We start from the raw sequence: 20,173 nt of genomic DNA, 5'->3' as shown, positions 1-20,173 counted from the left end.
CCTCTGTGCGGATTCTCTGAGCGTGTGCGTGTGTGTGAGTCCCCAGTGTGTCAGCACAGCTCTTCCATTGCGGCGAGAGGATCGCTGATGCTCTCAGCTTGCGATTGCCAGACTCCTTTTTCACCGGCCCTTTGGGGAAACGTCGAGAGCCTCAACAACTTGCATGTACGCTGGAAATACACGTTTAACAGGATCAAAGAGGATTAGAGCTGCCCAATTATTTGGGGCTTGGTTTAAGATCAGAAAAAAAGCCCTTCCTCTAGCCGTATTTCTGTTCTTTCTAGCGGGTGCAAGTGATCTTGACATGGTCGATTCCAAGCTTCCTTCTGTTTTCATATGGGTGTTGCTTTGTTCTTGTTCTTTAACAAATCAATGGTTCTTTTTATTTTACAACAGTATAATTATAAAATATTTGTTGCTGTTGTTCTACATCAGGGGTTTTACCAGTAATCAAAGGCCTAGAAGCCTTTTATGCTTGAAAAGTGTTTCGAATGTTAGTTTCTGAAATGTTAAAATTTTGTTTTCAAAACCAACACGGAAGATAATTTACTTATATAAAGACAAAACAAGCATGTTCACGTTATTAGTATTCAACAGAGGAGACAGTATCACTTTGTCTGTTTTACCACAAAACATACTAAAATAGGAAAAATGGGGGGCACAGAGCCTATTGGGTTCCATTTCTCCTTGCTTCCACCCACAGGAGTTACAAAGACAAGAATTGCTTTTTATGGGAAGTTCTTTGAGCATATCTGTTACACTATGCTTATGCTAGCATATGTTATAAAGCATATTATAATATGCTTATGCTAGAAGCACTCCCAATAAAAGTTTAAGAATGATATTTTGTCTTTTGGTAAAGGAATTAAAGAGTAAATGTGACCTACCATGGCATCATCCAAAACAGGAGAAAACATTGTTTGCAGAGTGGAAACCCCTGCAGTCATTAGTTTTCTTTAATGTTTCCTGGAATTCAAGATCATCTTGGCTCTCTGACACCAAACACAGCTTATCATGTGACATAAATGTGAGAATTTAACTTTATGTTTGCAAGGCTTAACTTGCCTTTGACAATATAGATTTGTACACGTTAGAAAGGGTGTATCCAGGATACGCTAATTGAAACTACCCAGCTGACACCCAAGCATAGCTAGTTTGAGATAAGACTATATCAGCTTTTCCCATTATTTTATGCAAACTTAGACTATCTTATAAGATTGTGGTATTTTATCCTTTCAGCGACTGCATTTGTTTTCAAGCAAAAGTAAAAATTGATTTTTAAAAATTCATTCAGCAAACATTTTACTGAGTGCCTCTAGTGCTGGGCAGGCCAGTAGAAATAAAATGGAATCTAATTTTTCTTTTACTTTTGGACACTAACTGAATACAGCTGGCTGAAAATGGGAGTGGCTCCAGGAAAACAAAATAAGAGATGAAAGTTTAGGACTCGAAACTAACCTTGATTGCTGGATAGCCAGGGTTTAATAAGTTTTATCACTACTGAAATGTTTGAACAGTGTCTGTTCACTGATAGCCCAGCTTTCTATGTCTTTCCAAGAGACAACCATGAGATCTGATCAATTAACCTTACTCACAAAAAAAGACCAACTTCCCTGAAACACATTCAGGTGACAGATGAATATTTAACAGTGCCCGCTTAGAGTCAGTGTCGTCTAAGGCAAAGATGTGAGTGCTTCTAGAGGAAGAAATCCCCAAACAAGTAGGAAGTAGAAGTTCAGTGGGGAAAATGTTTTAGGGAATCAGGCAAGTGAGGCCTTTGCTCCGTCTGCATCTCTTAGGAGTCTACCCATACAAGTATAGATGCAATAAAGTTCTACAAAGGTATTTATGTTTCATCCACAAGTTTTCAGTATAAAAAATAATGTTTCTAAGATGGTTACTGAGCTCCGTGCTTTGTACAAATCACTGTGGGGTATTCAACATAGTCTTTAGACTCAACCCCTTCCTTCCTTCCTTCCTAATGTTATTAGGTGCTTGGGGAAACGAGCTATGCGGGTAACTGTGAAACAAGGCAGTATGTTTTAAGTGTCGTGTGAGGAATATAAAGTCCTTTGGGAATTCAGAGCAAGGTGGCTTTTAGCAGGGGCCATCAAGGATGTTTTGTGGAGAGGTAGTATTTGAGCTGGACACCTAAAGACAGAGTTTCATTGATGGGAGTCACAGGTGGAAAGCATTCCAAGAAAGGGAAAAGTCTGGAGACCAAGGAGCAGGCCACGCTGTCTGAGCAGGTGCCCTTCTGAACAGTTTTGTACCTAGAGTAGAAGTCAGTGGCCATTCTGGTTGCAGTGGAAAACCGATACTGACTGGAAGGTGGAAATACAGTTTCGGGTCTCAGGTATTGTCATGGATTGCCGTGAAGGACAGCAGGTAAAGAAGTTTGGACTATATCTGGTAGACAGTGGGGAGCCATTGAAGGTTTTTCAAAGAGGGAGTAAAAGGATCAAAGCAAATTAAAGACATTTAAATTAGGGTCAGGGACTTCCATGGTCGCTCGGTGGTTAAGAATCCACCTGCCATTGCAGGAGACATGGGTTTGAGCCCTGGTCCGGGAAGATGCCACATGCCACGGAGCAACTAAGCCCGTGCGCCACAACTGCGGAGCCGGCGTTCTAAAGCCCGTGAGCCCACACGCCTAGAGCCCACGCGCCTAGAGCCCGTGCTCCGCCCCCACTCGCCACAACTAGAGAAAGCCCACGTGCAGCAACGAAGACCCAACACAGCCAAAAGAAAAAAAAGAACGCACAAATTAGGGTTAGCAGGATGCAGAGGCCTCTAACTGGCTAGCTATGGACTGAATCTAGCCCGTAGACGTATCTTGTGTCAAACTGCAGAGAGATTTAGAAAATGTTTAATACATTGCCAGTGTTTAAAAATGAGTACATTATATATAAGGTTTCGAGTTTCCATGATCTGTTTAAACATTAGAAGTGCTAGCAACTTGGCCCTCTTTCGCACGTGATAACTGTGAGGGCGAGTTCACTGTTTAGAACAACTGTGCTCCCCACTTAGGCCCCTCTCTTTGCTCTCATCTCTTTTACGTACTCGCCTTGTAGGCACTTAATTTGCAACCAGCATTAGAGGCTGTTGTCTAGTTTCTGCTGTCAACTAGTGGAGTTTACGTGGGCGTCACACTGGGCTTCAGTTTTCCTTACTGGTAAAATTAGGCTTAGAATAGAAGATCCCCAGGCTCTTTCATGCTATTGGGTTGAATAAATACGTGCCAATCCGGCAAGGCTGTAGAGGGAACGGACAGGAAAGGATGAACGTGGGAATATTGTGAAAGAGGGGTTTTGTGGCTGTTTAAGTTTATCCATGTTGCTAAATATCTAAATTCACAAAGACACTGTCAGAAAGGTTTATTCTGCATAGGGTGAAATGAAAAATTTAGATTTTTTTAATGCCCTTTATTTGAACTTTTGATGTTCAATGGCTTGAATTTTTAAAGTCAACATATTTAGAGGAAAATTGATACAACTTGGCAGGGAAGAGGCGAATCGAAGAGACATTTGTTATGCATTTACTATGTGACACTTTATAGCTATTATCTCATTGGAGCCCCGAACAACCTCGTAAGGTACATATTATCCTCACTGTTCATGTAAGGAAACCTGTGTTAAATAACTTGCCCCCAGATCTTACAGCAAGTAGATTTAACTGCAAAGCTATTTTTATTCCATGCCTGAAGGCCATTGCTTAGAAACTAAGGCTTGAAAAGAATGTGGTAGGAGAAAATGAATATGGCTTGTCTCACTGTACTAAAGAAAAATCACATTGAGTTTTATATTGCCCTTTTATTGATTTTGCTTTGCTACCGTTTATCTCCTTTCTGCTGGTCGCTGCATCTGATTGCCTCTTAGAGAAAGAAAAGTGCCAAAACTTACAAATAACCAAAGGGCCAGGTAGAGGTTGCTTGTCCTTCCCATTCCCTTCCCAGAAAAATCCCTTTTTTGTTTTGTTTATACTTACTGACCTTTCTTTCTTTCTTTTTCTTTTTTTTTTTTGCCTTCCTTATGTATCCAACATGGCATTTTCCCTTTACTACATTTTCTTCGAGATATATGTATAAAGCAGCAAAAAGAAGGAAGGAAGAAAATGATTACCTCAAAGCAACTGTATCAAAGCTTTTGTAACCATTATCATCATCATCATCCCATGGTCCTTATTAGAGGAACAGACTCTTAATGCTGTTGTGAATTTGTCACACCACGTGTTTGCCTTTAAATCTACCTGATATCCTCTTTACGGCTTGATTTATATTAACCAGCTATAACATTTGCATTAATGCAATCAGCTAAGTTCAGGCTGTGGGAAACTTCAGTCTACAGGTTTATGTGGCTCGGTTTCTTCAAAAATCATTTTTACAAGGAAAAAAAAAAGGAGAGCAAGGATAGAGGGAGAACTTGTAGATTAAAATACACCTAAAAGACCTATTAGGAAAAAAGACAGCCTTCGTTCACAGTGTTTAGGGATGCACACTTGGGTCATAAAACTATAGAGAAAAGCAAGGAAGTGATTGCCATGGAGTCAGGCCAGTGTTTCCTTGGGGAAGGGAGAGGATGGGATGGGATGAGGCAAAGGGAGGTCTTTGGGTGGGCGCCCAATTTCGGTTTCTTGATCTGGATGCTCTTATGAGGGTATTGGCCTTATAATAATTCATTTTAGTAAATTGTTCATCTATATCATTTTCTTTGCAGTTGCCTGTATCTATTATATTCTACAATTTTAAGATGTTAAAAAATATTAAGATTGCTATGACTGTTCAACTTGCATGTTTTACCCAGATGGTGTGGGAAGTGGTATGCCATATTCATTTTGTTTCCTTAGGAGAATTTTTTAAACAATTTCTTTTTAAAATGTTGGTGATTGTTCAAATTGGCATTTGAGAGTTTACCATGGAAAGGATGACATTCCCCTAAGCTATCCTTTTTGTTCAAGGATAGTGTGGTTTAAAAAGCTCAGCTTCTTTACTAGGTGCGTTGGCAATTTTCTTAATTTCTCCAAATCTTGGCTTTCTCTATTGAAATGGTAATAATAATAACACTACATACCTTATAAGGTTGATGTAGGGATAAAATAAGATAATGTATGTCAAATAGTTAGCAGTTCCAGACACATAGAAAGCACTCAGTAAACACTAGCTATTATTAGAAGTATTACAGTCAACCTATATTATAGGAAATGTCATAAAATACATATTTCTAAAAATTAATAATTATTGTACTTAACTCATTACAAATGGAAATAAGAGAAATCATGTCAGTTATGTGATGTAATTCTGTTTTCTTTAATCTAAAACCACTGATTTCTCTACACCCAGTGCCTTCCTCACTCCCTTTGATGTTTGCCTCCCCTTCACTCTCCAAACATATTCACATTACAGAACACTTCCTGATTACAGTAATTTCCTAATTGGAACACTTGTTATCTTGAAGTCCTAAGGCGAAGATTCCTCCCATGTCTGATGCCACTTTCCAGAATTCAGGGTTGGGGTGGATGGGTGTGTAGCCCTGGGAACAGCTGACAGGTTTTGGTGGCAGTAGTGTGATGATGTCTTCAGACATTGACTATAGTTTAACCACCCGGCAGGACCAGCACCCCAGCTTGGGAAGGCTCATGCCGTGTTAGCGTTAAGACTTAAATGCTATTTATTTTAGCTTGAGTGTTTTTTGTTTTTTGTTTTCTGAAGGTCCAACATTCCTCGATTCAGTTTACACCTTTTCTAACCTACCCCACGTTTTCCGTCCAACAGAATTACATTTTACATAAAGTCAGAGCTCTTCGCCGGTCTGTCCTGGTCCACCAGAGTGTCCTAATTGCCTGGAGGCTGGCAGATAACACTCCACTTCCCCTCCACACAGTTCTCAGCATGTGCCTACCTGTACATTTGCTTCACCTTGTCACTTGCCTGGCCCTTGGTCACTCCCAGCATGGTCTCCTGTCATCTTTGGCACCCGTCGGGAGACACGGAGTAAATACAGGCTCGTGTAAACACAGGCTAGCACATGTTTAGTCATGAGCTCCACACCACCAAATGTTGCGTTTGTCCTGGAGTGACTCCTTCAGAGACCCACCCTGGCCATGGCAGGTCGTCTTGAGGCCTGCCAACAGCCCCAGCTCTTGTTTCCTAAGCCACCCCCTCACCTTCTCAGCACCTCTCAAATTTTCTCCTTTCAGTAACTTGGACCCCTGGCCTGACTTCTTTAGCTTGCAACGGGAGTCCATCTCTCTTCTGGCTTTTGAACTTGGCTTCCCTACCAAGAATGCTTTGTAAGTTAAGAGGCTTTGGTTTTCGAGTCACAGGAAACCTAACATTAACTGGCTTAAGTAATAGAGGAAATTAATCAGTCTGGATGACGTGGAAGGCCGGAAGAACTCTGGGTCCACACCAGGCTTGATCCACAGGCTCCAACAGCATGGTAAATGCTCGGGTTCTCACTGTCCTCTTCAACTTCTGTACCTCAGGGCTTTTGTTTCCACTTTTTGCAGGCTCACCCTCCAGCCTGCATTCTCCCTTTCACTTCCAGGAAGGAAAGCTTGACTTTCTCCAGCACTGAAAATACATCGGCTTTAGTCTGCCTGGACGAGGTGGGTATCCACTGGCAATGGCAGCGTCCCTTGCTTAGTCTCAATCTTGCCTCTACCTGCTTAGCGATTTCTTTACCATCAATGATCTTCTCTTCAGTCGGTAGGGATCTCCTAAAAGTTTAGTGGATTTAGGTGAAATAGTGTGGTATGTGAGTGCAATGCTGTATGGAGTCCTAGAAGCCATGTCAGCATTGCTGGTATGTCATTCAAGCTTGAGGAGAATCCCGTGAATTCTGGGGGGGGTCTTTATTTCTTCTTCAGCCTTTGGACTTGCAGGGCTCTGGTTGTTCTGGGGCTGTTTGGGAGACAGCAGCACCATGTTCCCTCTCGTCATGGCCCACATTAATCTTGATCAGCTAATCAACAATGAGGGCCCAAAATGCAACCAACATTCCACTCAATAAAAATCACAAGCAGAGGGTCCTTCTCAACACAACAGTGTTGGGTAGCGATATCAAAGAAATCGGAAAACATGGACTGCGTCCTCAAACTGTAGCCATACATATGTGTGTGATATACATAAATTATATCACGGGTACATTATACAGTGTACAATGTGTATGTGTGAAAGTGAGATAGAGAGAGACTGCTTTTGAAATACTTGAAAAACAACATTTGAAGGGCTGGTGTGAAGCTACCCTTGCTTATATAATCTGATGGATTGCTTCCATTGTGCTTCCAGGACTAACATAGTACAGTTATGTAATTGTAAATAAAGAGAGCCAAAGCAGAAGAGGAAATAGTGTGATGTACCTTTGGATGTGGCTGCCTGAGTCACAGCAGTGGAGAAATGAGTGATTGTTTGTGAACAAGGTACGAGCAGACCTCATGTTACAAGCAGCTGCCACAGCCATAAAATTGAGAATAATTCTGAGTTACATGTACAGCATTTTATTAGTCTTTTGAACTATACTTGCAGACCCAAATCACAGTCACCATCAATGAGTCCTATGGGTATCATATGTGGGATGATCATAAAGTATGTTGGAACCTGCCTGCTGGACCAGTGGGATGCGAGAATTTTGCCAGGAATGGGGGAAATTATCTTGGCTATGAGGACTGACCCTTTAGAGGCAATGAAGAGTCCAAGTCACAGTGTCCCAGAGGAGAAAATTTGAACTTGATTCCTGCCTTGATGTCAGAAAGATCTGATCTGGTGGGTGGCCTGGCAGATACGTGTCAGTGAGTGGCAATGTCATGATCCCTCCCCCATATTGAGGCACAAACTCACCCAGTGGCTGGGGCCTGACATAAACAATAGAGTTTAGTCTCCAGGAGGATGGAGCTGGCAAAATACAGCCAGAGTTCAAGGCAGGCATTGCTCTCAAAATGGACATGTACTCTTGAAACCTAAGCAGGTGTTGGGGAAAGAGCTGTCATTCAGTGAGCTCCCAAGTTTCCAACTTTAGGGTAGGAAGCCTCTCGCAAACCCTGGGCTGGCCCTGCAAAAGGCAGCCTGCAATCCTGCTTCTTTGGAAACAAAAGATGACAGATTTTTTAAATTATTATTATGAATATGTTCTTGAAAAATTTGAAAGTAATGGGACCTCATCTTGATCTGGATGCAAACAATCGCATTCTTTGTGTTCAGCATGTCTGTCCTTGTTTCAAAGATTCACCTTTCCAATGTTAAATGGGGTTAATTTGTTTTGTAATAGAACCAAGTTTAAGATTTCCTGAAGTGATATCACACCTTCCTTAACTATTGTTGCTCTCCTTTTAACAAAATGTTAAAAGCCCCCAAAGGATGTCTTATTAAATTTTTCCCATAAATTTGCTTTGCTGCAACTTAAATTTCTCAAAAAGCAAAAAAACATGGTGGCTCCTTAGTAAGCTTAGTAAGGCTTATCCTTAATGGAGTTCAGTTTTTTAAAATAATGAATGTACAGTTATGTAAGTAAATGTGTTCCCGAGTAAAAGACAAAATGTAATAGTGCTTAATTGTATGGAAAGGCAATATGTTGGGCTTTTCTGCCTAGGTTTTAAGGTTGATTAAAAATTGGCATGGGACAGCTTGTAGAATAGCAACGATATACTGTGGTATGTAACCCTGACCTTTTCTGTTGGCTCTAAATCACCAGATTTGGATCCAGTGTCATGAGAGTTTCTCAGGATAGAAAGGCAATAACCGTATAACATACAAAAACCAAGATAACAAATTAAAAATCTGTTCCTGACTGAAAATTTTTCTTTCTTCTTTTTCACGTATGGGATTATAGTTTTAACTTAGCTTGGGTTAGTATTGCAGACAACGTAATTATCTACAAGGGCAAAGGAGATTAGTGGTAAGAATAGTCCAACCCATTCGGTAATCTAAAAAGCATTTCATATTTCAGGTTGCCTCCAATGTTTGCTGTGATGAATATGAATATTGTTCCTCTATGGCCCTGTTGTAATTAACTCTCCACATTTCCCCTACTTCTTCTCTGAGACCCCGAGGTGTCTCCTAATTGGTTTTCCTGTTCCCTGTCTTGCTCCCTCCTAGTCCATCCTCCACACTGTAGCCAGGATGAGTCTTCTAAAAGTCACGGCTGGACCTAACATTCTCTGGTTTAGAGTCCTGCATGTTGTAGCACCACCAGCAGATCCATGGCACGAAAAGCCTCCTGCCTGCCTCTCCAGTCCAGCTATACTGGAGTCGTGCAGATGTGATTAAGTTAAAGATCTTGAGGTGGGATGATTATCCTGGATTATCTGGATGGACCCTAAATGCCGTCACATGTATCTTTTTATAAGAGGAAGACCCAGGGAGATTTCATATGGAAGAGGAAGGCAATGTGGCCACCGAGACAGAGATTAGAGTGATATAACCATAATCCAAGGATATGTCAGCAGCCACCAGAAACTGGGGGAGGCAAGGAATGGATTCTCCCTTAAAGCCTCTAGAGAGAGTGTGGCCCTGCCATTTTTTTTTTTCTTTAATCCTTGAAATAAAAATTTTAATGACTGAAATTAATAACTAAACAGATTAGGTAAACAGTAAATCGGAAACAGCAAAAGAGCCTTATATCACAGTATAGGCAAACAAGTTCCAGTCTGTGCACCTATATGCAAAATGTTATTTTAAAATAAGGCTTCTAGAAAAAAATGTAGGAAGTTTTCTCATGACCTTTTAACCCAGATATAAAGGGTACCACACCTAAAGTTAAGGATCAATAAGTTTACTTCATCAACAGAGTATATTTAAGTCCGTTTATTACTTAAAAGTTTCTATGTAAAAAGAGGCAAGACACAGTGAGAAAACTTGTACGGAATGCATATATTCAAAAAGAAATCATATTGGGGATAAAGTACTCTTACACATCAAGTACAAAAAGTCTGCCACCATAAATTAAAAATTGGACAGTCTGGAAAAACATTTAATGAAACAAGAGAGCGAAATGGTTTATAAGATTATCTGAAGGTTCAACATCATTGGTCATTATAAAAATGGAAATTTAAACCATAATGAGATGTGAGGTTCTCCAGAATAGCTAAACTTAAAAAAAATTACAATACCAAGATACCAAGTGTTGGAGGGGGAGAGAGGCACCTGGAAATGTTATTTACTTCTATATAACATTTTGGAAAAATCTTTGTGAGTAATTATAAAACCCAGACATATGCATACCCTATGAACTAGCAACTGAACTTCTTGGTATGTGGGCCCTGCCATCTTGATTTCACCCCAGTGAAATTGATTTTGGGCTTCTGGGCTCCGGAACTGTGAGAGAATAAATTTCTGTTGTTTTAAGCCACCAGGTTTGTGCTAATTTGTTACAGCAGTCACAGGAAGCTAACATACTCTCCAACCTAGGCAGATTTGTACTTTGTCCCTTCTGTTCCCATGGGTTCTACAGAACATACCTCTATTATAGATGTCACAGGTGGTAGTCTTGGTCGCTTTGGTAGTTACTGGTCGCTTTTTCTACCTCTTCTGAGCTTATGGAGGATACTTTGCATCCTTACTTCCTGAAATAGACCTAATATTTAGCAGTCACTAAATAAATACTAAATGGGTGCGTGGCTGAGTGAATAGCTTCTGGTGTGGGTTTCGAGTTGTCTGTCTCCCATATCTACCATCTTCTCTCTGATCACTACCATTTTATGTCCTTTTCCTCCACCTTGTGTGTTTTTCCCAAGCAGTGTCTACCTGTGGTTTTAAGCTGTGCAGTGGTTTTATTTTTCTACTTAATCTCTTTCCTTGGTCCAGCCAGCTTCCTTTTTATTTCTTGCTTTTATTTCTTTCCTTGTTATCATCTCCTCTTTTAACTCTTTTTCAATGAATCCATATTCTCTTTAATTTCATTGAGTCTATAAAGCAGAATTTTTTAACTTCTTAGTTTGAAAATTTTCCAACCTATAGATAATTAAGAAGAATAATACAGTAAACACTATATGTCCTTCACGTGGAGATTCACCAGTTGTTAACTTTGTGAAATATTTGTTTGTTCTCTCTCTCTGTCTCCCTCTGTTTTTTATTTTATATTGTCATGTATCATTTGAAAGTAAGTTGCACACATTATGAGTCTTCACTCCTAGAAACTTAAGGATGTATCGCCAAGATTTTGGATGCCCTCCTATCCCCTCCCAACTTTCTGGAAGTAGATTTGTGTCTACCTGTTTACTAGGTGCAAATAAAAAACAACCCCAGCTCATTCCTAAGAGTTTCCCGTGAGATGAAGTGACCTGAATGTTCATTTCTCAGGTATATCATTCCCCTTCAGGTTCAGGCTCTTAAGATCATTCCTGCAGTGATTAGTTGACCTAAATCACCTAACCTGTGGTATTTCTGGTATTCGAAACTGGATCGCTCACGGGAGCGACCTCCTGGAACAGGAGGTAGCATTATTCTAGTTGTGAGTTGAATATGACTATTACAGTGTTCAAGACTAGCTCTGGGGCTTCCCTGGTGGCTCAGTGGTTGAGAGTCTGCCTGCCGTTGCAGCGGACACGGGTTCGTGCCCCGGTCCGGGAAGATCCCACATGCCGCGGAGCAGCTGGGCCCGTGAGCCATGGCCACTGAGCCTGCGCGTCCGGAGCCTGTGCTCCGCAGCGGGAGAGGCCACAACAGTGAGAGGCCCGTGTACAGGAAAAAAAAAAAAAAAAAGACTAGCTCTGAATCTATGGTTCTTTTGAACCATGTACTAGCTCCACTGGGTCTGATTCCAGATTTATGTTTTGAAGGCAGAGCCAGGAATATGGTTGAGTTCAAAGCCAGAACTGGGATAGACTATGACCAATTCCACACATCCCTGTTATCATATCCCATTGCCATCTGGCCAAACTGCCCCACCCATGGATTATAGGTCAATGACTTTATGTGAAATGTCTAAAGAACATTCTGGCACCAAAAAGTAGGAGATACGATTGTTATTCCAAATAAAACAAAAACATTCTTAGTACTCATTAGTGCTGATATTTTGGACCTCATTCTCCATAAATTGTTTGCTGTGGCTCCCACCATCTATTTGTCAAGCCATCCTGGAAAAGCCAGAAATTGAGCTACAGTACTGACAGGAGTGAGCACTGCAAAAATTAAGGCCATCTATCTGTGTCTCTGGTCTGTACTTCTAGCTGCATTGTTAAGGTGTGGAGCAACCTTTCCTTCTAACTATTATCTTTGCTTTATTTTATTTGCACTGAGAAAAAGAAACAGATCCTGCTAATTTTAAAACTGTGGTAAACTGGCATTGACTAGCCAGATGGTTACCTATTGCAGTCTGTGAAGAAATGGTGATTCAGACATGAGCTGGGTGCCTTGGGCCAGAATTTGCCTGGTATCTATCTAGGTGTGTGACTTTGCACAAGTCACTTTCCTTCTCTGGCCCTCTGTTCTCTTTCCTGACCACCAGTCTCCAGATCAACAGGGAGGGGAGAAAAGAGGGCGGGGGAGAGAGAAGCTCTGAGTTTCCACTAATCTAATATGCTAGAAATCAGATAACACTCTGAATAAAGTAATGAAGTAAACTAGATGTCTTTAATTTAAATGGCAAGTTTATAAGGGCTGCTCACTGTATGCAAATGACACTTCTGATTGCAGGTGAGGATTTTGTAGTCATTAAAGCACATTTACCAGAGCCTCTAATTGGAAACAGCATTTAGTAATGCTTGCCTCAAGTCACTCTATGTCCTTGAAGGTAATTAAAACACCTTTTTTAAGAAACATTGCAAATTTGAACCTTCCCTCCCCAACAATTAGGAGCATTAATGAGGGGAAATGTACTTGTAAAACATAATTATAGTACAGTTTAATATAGGTACTGAGAGGCATGTATAAAGACTCAGTTCAAAAGGAGGCCAGAAAAGCTAAACGTGAAGATAGATCTGAGGAAATTATCCATAACTCAGTACAAAGAGATACAGTTGGAAAATATGAGAGCTATTTTAGGAAACAAGAATTAAAAAGTCCAACGTACTTGTAAGAGGAGTTCAACGTGGAGAGAATAGAGAGAACCACAGATGTTGGATTGTAGTTGTGTAAGATGTTAACATCAAGGGGAGGACTGGGGGAAGAGTGCATGGACCTACCTGGGCGATATTTTTTTTTTTTTTTTTTTCTTGCGTTATGCGGGCCTCTCACTGTTGTGGCCTCTCCCATTTGCGGAGCACAGGCTCCGGACGCGCAGGCTCAGCGGCCATGGCTCACGGGCCCAGCCGCTCCGCGGCATGTGGGATCCTCCCGAAACGGGGCACGAACCCGCGTCTCCTGCATCGGCAGGCGGACTCTCATAGCACTGCGCCACCAGGGAAGCCCAACCTGGGCGATATTTTTGCAACCTACTGTGAGTCCATAATTATTTCAAAATTAAAAACATTTAACAGTAATTACTGAAAGACTATAAATAAGATGTGTAACTTCCTAGCCAGAAGAGTAGGGGAAAGAAAAGAATAAAGAAAACTCAACTGTTTCAACAGGTTTCAGGAAAAGAGAAATTAGAAAGCAAAGAAAAAGCAAGATAACTACAAACACAAAAAAGATAGAAATAAAGGAAAATATGTTTATAATCACAATAAACAAAATGGACTAACCTCCCCATCTGACAGAAAGTCTCAGGATTTTTTTTTAATCTAGTTATTTTCTATATATAAGAGACTTGACTAAAATATGATGCAGAAATGTTAAAGTGATGTGGAAAGTAGCAAATATCAAAAGAAAGCAGCTACAGTAATATCAGCTAAAATAGATTTTAAAGAAAAAACCTAATGATAAAAGGAACAATTACGGGACGGGGGGTGGTGGTGGTATGATGAATTGGGAGATTAGGATTGACATGTGTACACCAATGTGTATAAAATGGATGACTAATAAGAAAAAATAAATAAATAAAAAATAAACATAAGTAAATAAATAAATAAAAATAAAATTTAAAAAAAGGAACAATTAGCTGGGAAGATAAAACAATCCTGATCCTGTATACACCTAGGACTATAGTCTTAAAATATATAAATAGATGTTTGAGTAGATTTGTAACATACCTCCCTAGGCAATTGATAGACAAAGCAATACAAAATTTAGTAAGAATATCAAAGATTTGAACAATGACTTAATGGAGATAGATAGATGAATGGATAGATAGATAGGACTGATATATAAAATATATTAACTCAACTTTTAAATACTTTATTTTCAAACATACATGGAACACTTATAAACTTGACCCTACACCAGCAGGTCACAAAACAAATTCCAATTTACACTGTATAATAGGTCAAAAGCAAATGTTAATATACACACAGTGTATTTTCTGCCCACGACTCAGTAAAATTAGAAATTAGTAATAAAGTGATAGTCGACACCCCATTCATTTAGAAATATTAAAAAACACATCTCTGAATAATATAAGGCTCAGATAAAAATGGTGAGATAATCAGAAAATATTTAGAACTAAATGCCAATGAAAACTGTACATGCCAAAACTATGCGGGCAGCTAAGACAGAGGGTGTACTTAGGGGAAAATGTAAAGCCCTATCTGCATGATAGAAAGAAACAGAAAAAGCTAATGAGTTAAGAGTCCAAATGAAGATGATGAAAAAAGGAAAAGCTGGGTAAACAAAATAGATAATAAAAATAAATAGAGGAAAGAAAGAAATATATTTGTATCAACTTCAGAAAAAAAAGTCACTTATCTCTGAGAGGAAGAAGAGACTGAAATAGAGCTAGTTACATTTGTAACATTTTATTTCTTTGGGCAAAAAAAAAGATGTAAATGCTTTGTGTTTTTAAAATTATTTTTGTATAACAACTTATTGAAATATAATTCACATATCATATAATCCACTCATTTAAATTGTACAGTTCACTGAGTTGTACAATCATTACCTCTAGCCTTTAGCTGTCATATGAACAATACTGGTATGTAAATTTTTGTACAAGTTTTTGTGTGGATATATGTTTTCATTTCTCTTGGATATATACCTTGGCATGGAATTGCTGAGTCAAATGGAAATTCCATGCTTAACTTTTTGAAGAACTTCCAGACTGTTTTCCAAAGTGGTTGCACCATTATATATTTCCATGAGCAGTGTTAGAGAGTTCTGATTTATCTACATCCTTACTAACACTTGTTATTATCTGACTTTTTGATTATAGCTATATTATTTGGTATGAAGTGGTATATCACTGCGGTTTTGATTTGCAATCCCTGATGACTAGTGATGTTGAACATCTTTTCAATGTACTTGGTAGCCATTTGTCTTCTTTGGAGAAATGTCTATTCAGATCCTTTGCCCATTTTTAATTGGGTCATTTATCTTTTTATTATTGCATTGTAAGTGTTCTTTATATAGTCTAGGTATAAGTTCCTTGTCAGATATATGATTTCCAAATATTTTCTCCCATTTTGTGGATTATCTTTTCACTTTCCTTGATAGTGTCCTTTGAAACAGAAAGTTTTTTAATATTGATGAGGTCCAATTATTTTTTCTTTTTTGCTTACGCTTTTGATGTCTTATCTATGGGAATCCATGGCCAAATCCAAGGTCACAAAGATTTACCCTTATGTTTTCTTCTGAGAACTTTATAGTTTTGGCTCCTACATTTAGGTCTTTTGGTTAATTTTGAGTTAATTTTTGTATATGTTATGAGATCAGCAGCTGTACCATTTTACATCCCCATCAACAATGAACTAGGGTTTCAATTTCTCCACATCCTTACCAACACTTGTTATTTTCTGTTGTTTTTTTTTAAATTGTAGCTCTCCTAATGGGTGTGAAGTGGTAGCTTATTGTGGTTTTGATTTGCATTTCCCTAATGATTAGTGCTATTGAGCATCTTTTCATGTGCCTATTGGCCATTTATATATTTTCTTTCAAGAAAAGTCTATTTGAGTTCTTTGACCATTTTTCAGTTGCATTGTTTATTTTTTTGTTGTTGAGTTGTAGGGATTCTTTATATATTCTATATATCAATCTTTATCAGATATATGATTTGCAAATATTTTCTCCCATTGTGTGGGTTGCCTTTCACTCTGCTAATAGTGTCCTTTGGTACACAAGAGATTTTAATCTTGATAAAGTCCAGCTTATCTATTTTTTCTTCTGTTGCCTGTGCTTTTCATGTCATATCCAAGAAATCATTGCGAAATCCTGCTAACCAATTTCTAAACACTTGGCCTGGTGGTGTTTAAACTACTCAGTGAATCATTTAAAGAATTTTGAAGTAACTTATTTCTATTCAACAATTTACTTTTATAATTTAGAAGATTTTCATAATTATCCATTCAATCCCAAACTTCTTCTGGATTTTTATTTTCCTGATTACTGCCAAATGCAGTCAATTGTAAATCGAAAGCATGGAAATAGCACATTATATTATGATACAATTGTTCCCCATGAGGAATAGTGATCAAAATTATTGCCAACTGCTTTTATTAGGAAAAGAAAATTCTTAACTGATTAAAGACCATGGATATTATATGTCAACTATTAAATGGGTTTTCAACTTTTCTGCTTCATTTTTTAGAAATACTGAATTTCACTTCAGCACATATAATGAAGTTCTAAAACTTCAAAGACATTTTGCATTCTGAAAAGGGTTCCTTGTGGTTGTAATGTTCATTTGAAATTCAAATAACTCCTTGGAATTTGAAGCTAGCTAGAAGTTATGTACTGAGGAAGAAGGGGGAAGAGCCCTTCTATCATTGCTAAGTTTTACCGCTAGAAGATATTACATCTTTGTACCTAGATAGGAGCAGAATATGCATCTTTTGAAGTCATCGAATAATACATATGCTAGCTATAGTAAAGATCTTGGCCAATGTGTCAGAACTAATTTTTTAACCTCTGTAGTTCTTGTTTTAAACCACTCTATACTTTCTCAAGCAAGTATTTTTTTAAGCCCCTCATTTTATATAGTAGCTGATGTAGAAGACCCCATGGAAGTCTTAGACATGATTCCCTTCCCTCAGAGAATCTGCCATCTATTTATAGAGCCTAATGATACACCTGACAATATAAAAGAAGAAATAAGGGATGTTCACCATTTAGAGTCTGAGAAAGTAAAGATGGGCTGTGGTGTCTGAGAAGCTCGTAAGGAGGTAGAGCTCCGATGGCCAGGAGGGTGAGGTCTGATTGAAATGGGCTGAGGGAAGAAGATACTCTGTCTGGGTGAGAGGAATGACATGAGAAAAAGTATGACATCTGACTGGAGAAGTCAGGAGCCAGGTACCCAAGGTAGAGGGAGCACCTTAAAGTGTGCTGTGGACAACTGGATGGGTCAGGATGAGGACCAATCATCGGGAGCTGGTACAGTAGCTTTGTATTTAATATAGTTGTCTGTAGAGAGACATTGTGGGTTCTTGACCAGCAGAGTGGTGGGAAAATTTAGTCTGTCTCCAGTGAGGTTCATAGCAGTTTAGAGATCAAGGGATTTTTGGAAACATCTTATCCAACGTCCCCTGTTTACTGAGGCCAGGGAGCTGAAATAACTTACTCAGTGTCGCCCATTAGAAAATAGCAGATCTGAATCTCAGGTTCATCCTTTAACCCCAAAGCCAATGATCTCTCTTTCATACCACAGTCTTCCAGAATATCTTAAGAGAAAGAAAAGAGGGAGAACAGAAATAATTATATAGTCCATACTTGAGGCAATGAACACCCCAATCAGAGAGGTTGCTGAGGAAATTGGCAGACAGGATAAATAGCAGCATCTTAGTGGGAAAAAGTCAGAAGCTGATGACTGCTTATTTTAGTGAATGAAGCACATACCTAGAGAATTCAGTAAAGGACTGAACTAGTTATAAAAAATAATATTTGACTAAAGTGAAAAATTAATCCTAATAAAACCATTATTCATATTCCAGGTGACCCTGGCAAATGGGTGCTAAGTAAATATTTGCTGAATGAATGAACAAATGAATGAATGTATCAACTTAAATTTTCATAGTTTTTTTTGGTAAATATCTTACAAGTGCTATTTAAAGTACCATTTAAAGAAAACATTTTCTTTTATAGATTCACCTTTTTGGAGTTTTGCTGGCCATTTTAGGAAACTTGGTAATCAGCATTTCCCTAAATATTCAGGTAAGAAGAAGCTTATTTTTCTAACTCTGGAGTTTGATCCAGAGACACATTATGACTTCAGTGAGCCTCAGGCACTTTTGCCTTCTTGGACTTCCTCCTCCATTAAAGAAAGTATATCTTATGACCTCATTGATATAAAGACAAATATAATCCAGGCTAGATTGTGTCCATCTTTTTTCTTCTTCTGATTTTAAAAGAAGTTAAATGTTTTTTGAGCCTCTTAATAGTATTGTGTACCCCAGACCAGGCGCCTGTGAATTTGTATCACACCTAAAAAGATGTTCATATCTTGGCATAAGCCAAGATTTATTTTAATGTTCTACATTTTCTTATAGTACTTTTATCGTTTTCTAAATAACTTCTGAAATTTTTTAAAAAATTTAAAGAAAAGATTTTAAAGTAATCTAGAATTGTACATACTTCTTAAGGAAGTAAGTTCAGTTATCATAAAATCAATAGGGAACTAAAGCTTTATTTAATGGCCAGTTTTTCAGGAATTCATACATTTCCAGTACAAAGAAATACTCAAACCAGATATAAATGAGTTCCCCCATCCCTCTGCTACCAGAGCTTTCTGCCCTGTTATGTTTATTGTGGCAGCAACTTTGACTCATAGATTTGAATCCCTTTTCCAAAGGTGTTTCTTTAGTAACTTATTATCTTTATTTCAGCGTTTGAATTTTTTTGACAATCTAAAAGAAGTATTTTGGTGTGGTGGACTAAAAAGTCACTTAACTCCTTACCACACACTCCGTCTTTAGATAGTAACAATGATATTTACTTCACAGAGTTGTTATGAGAATTAAGCAATATGTGAGAAGGCCCTTTAAACTATAAAATGCTATATCAGTATGATTCACTTCTGTTAATATGTTTGGAACAAACAGAAAACCATAATAATTGCTCTATAATAATCTGAAAATAAATTTAAAAGCCATGAAGCAATTTTATAGGATCAAAAATTTCAAGGCAAGTTTTGGTTGGGTGGAAATATTTCCTTATTTACATCGTGATGTACTTCCAGAAATATTCGCATCTTCAGTTGGCGCACCAAGAACACCCACGGCCGTACTTCAAGGGCATGCTGTGGTGGGGCGGCGTCATACTGATGGCTGTGGGAGAGACAGGAAACTTTGCAGCCTATGGATTTGCCCCCATTACTCTCATTGCTCCATTAGGCTGTATGTCTGTTACAGGTGAGCCATTTTTCTGTGTTTTGACAAATAGAAATTTTAAGAGATCAAAATAGTTGGCAAAAAAAAGACAACTTAAACAACACATGCACAAAAGAAAAAAGTCATTTCCTGTTTTCTTAGCACGTTAACTTGGAACAATTATACTACCAATTTCAGTTATTCACTGTCATGGTGCCACATTAACCACAAAGAAACTTGCATTTTGTAGCTGTAACATCTATGTTTAAAAGCCTGATTCCCGGTGTCTGAGTCATAATAAATGAAATTAACAGTAGCAGAAAATGTTATACCATGCTTTTTAATCATTAATGAATTATCTTAAAGCATTTGTAATAAAATGTTATGTTTTATTCATATGCTAAGCTGACATTACACGTAGTTAGAGTCCTTGATGCCTGATCCATAGTTTAGCATCTCTTTTACATTAAGAATTAGAAATAAAAACAAACAAATGGGACCTAATGAAACTTAAAAGCTTTTAAACAGCAAAGGAACCATAAACAAGACGAAAAGACAATCCTCATAATGGGAGAAAATATTTGCAAATGAAGCAACTGACAAAGGAAAAATCTCCAAAGTATACAAGCAGCTCAATATCAAAAAAACAAACGACCCAGTCCAAAAATGGGCAGAAGACCTAAATAGACATTTCTCCAAAGAAGATATACAGATTGCCAAACAAACACATGAAAGGATGCTCAACACCACTAATCATCAGAGAAATGCAAATCAAAACTACAATGAGGTATCACCTCACACCTGTCAGAATGGCCATCATCAAAAAATCTACAAACAATAAATGCTGGAGAGGGTGTGGAGAAAAGGGAACCTTCTTGCACTGTTGGTGGGAATGGAAATTGATACAGCT

General features: G+C 38.4%; 1 protein-coding gene across 1 annotated transcript in view; it reads left to right on the top strand.

The window, feature by feature from the left end:
* NIPAL2 (NIPA like domain containing 2) overlaps window positions 1–20,173 on the top strand; it is a 72,225-nt gene that overhangs the window by 558 nt on the left and 51,494 nt on the right. The window contains exons 2-3 of the mRNA XM_007457160.1: window positions 18,041–18,109; window positions 19,134–19,305. Coding sequence (XP_007457222.1) covers window positions 18,041–18,109; window positions 19,134–19,305 — 241 coding nt within the window. The remainder of the gene's footprint in view (window positions 1–18,040; window positions 18,110–19,133; window positions 19,306–20,173) is intronic.

This window comes from Lipotes vexillifer, unplaced genomic scaffold, assembly GCF_000442215.2.
Source record: "Lipotes vexillifer unplaced genomic scaffold, Lipotes_vexillifer_v1.1 scaffold376, whole genome shotgun sequence".
Lineage (NCBI taxonomy): Eukaryota > Metazoa > Chordata > Mammalia > Artiodactyla > Lipotidae > Lipotes > Lipotes vexillifer.
The sequence above is the reverse complement of the archived record's forward strand: the minus strand, read 5'-3'. Positions and strand labels throughout refer to the sequence as shown.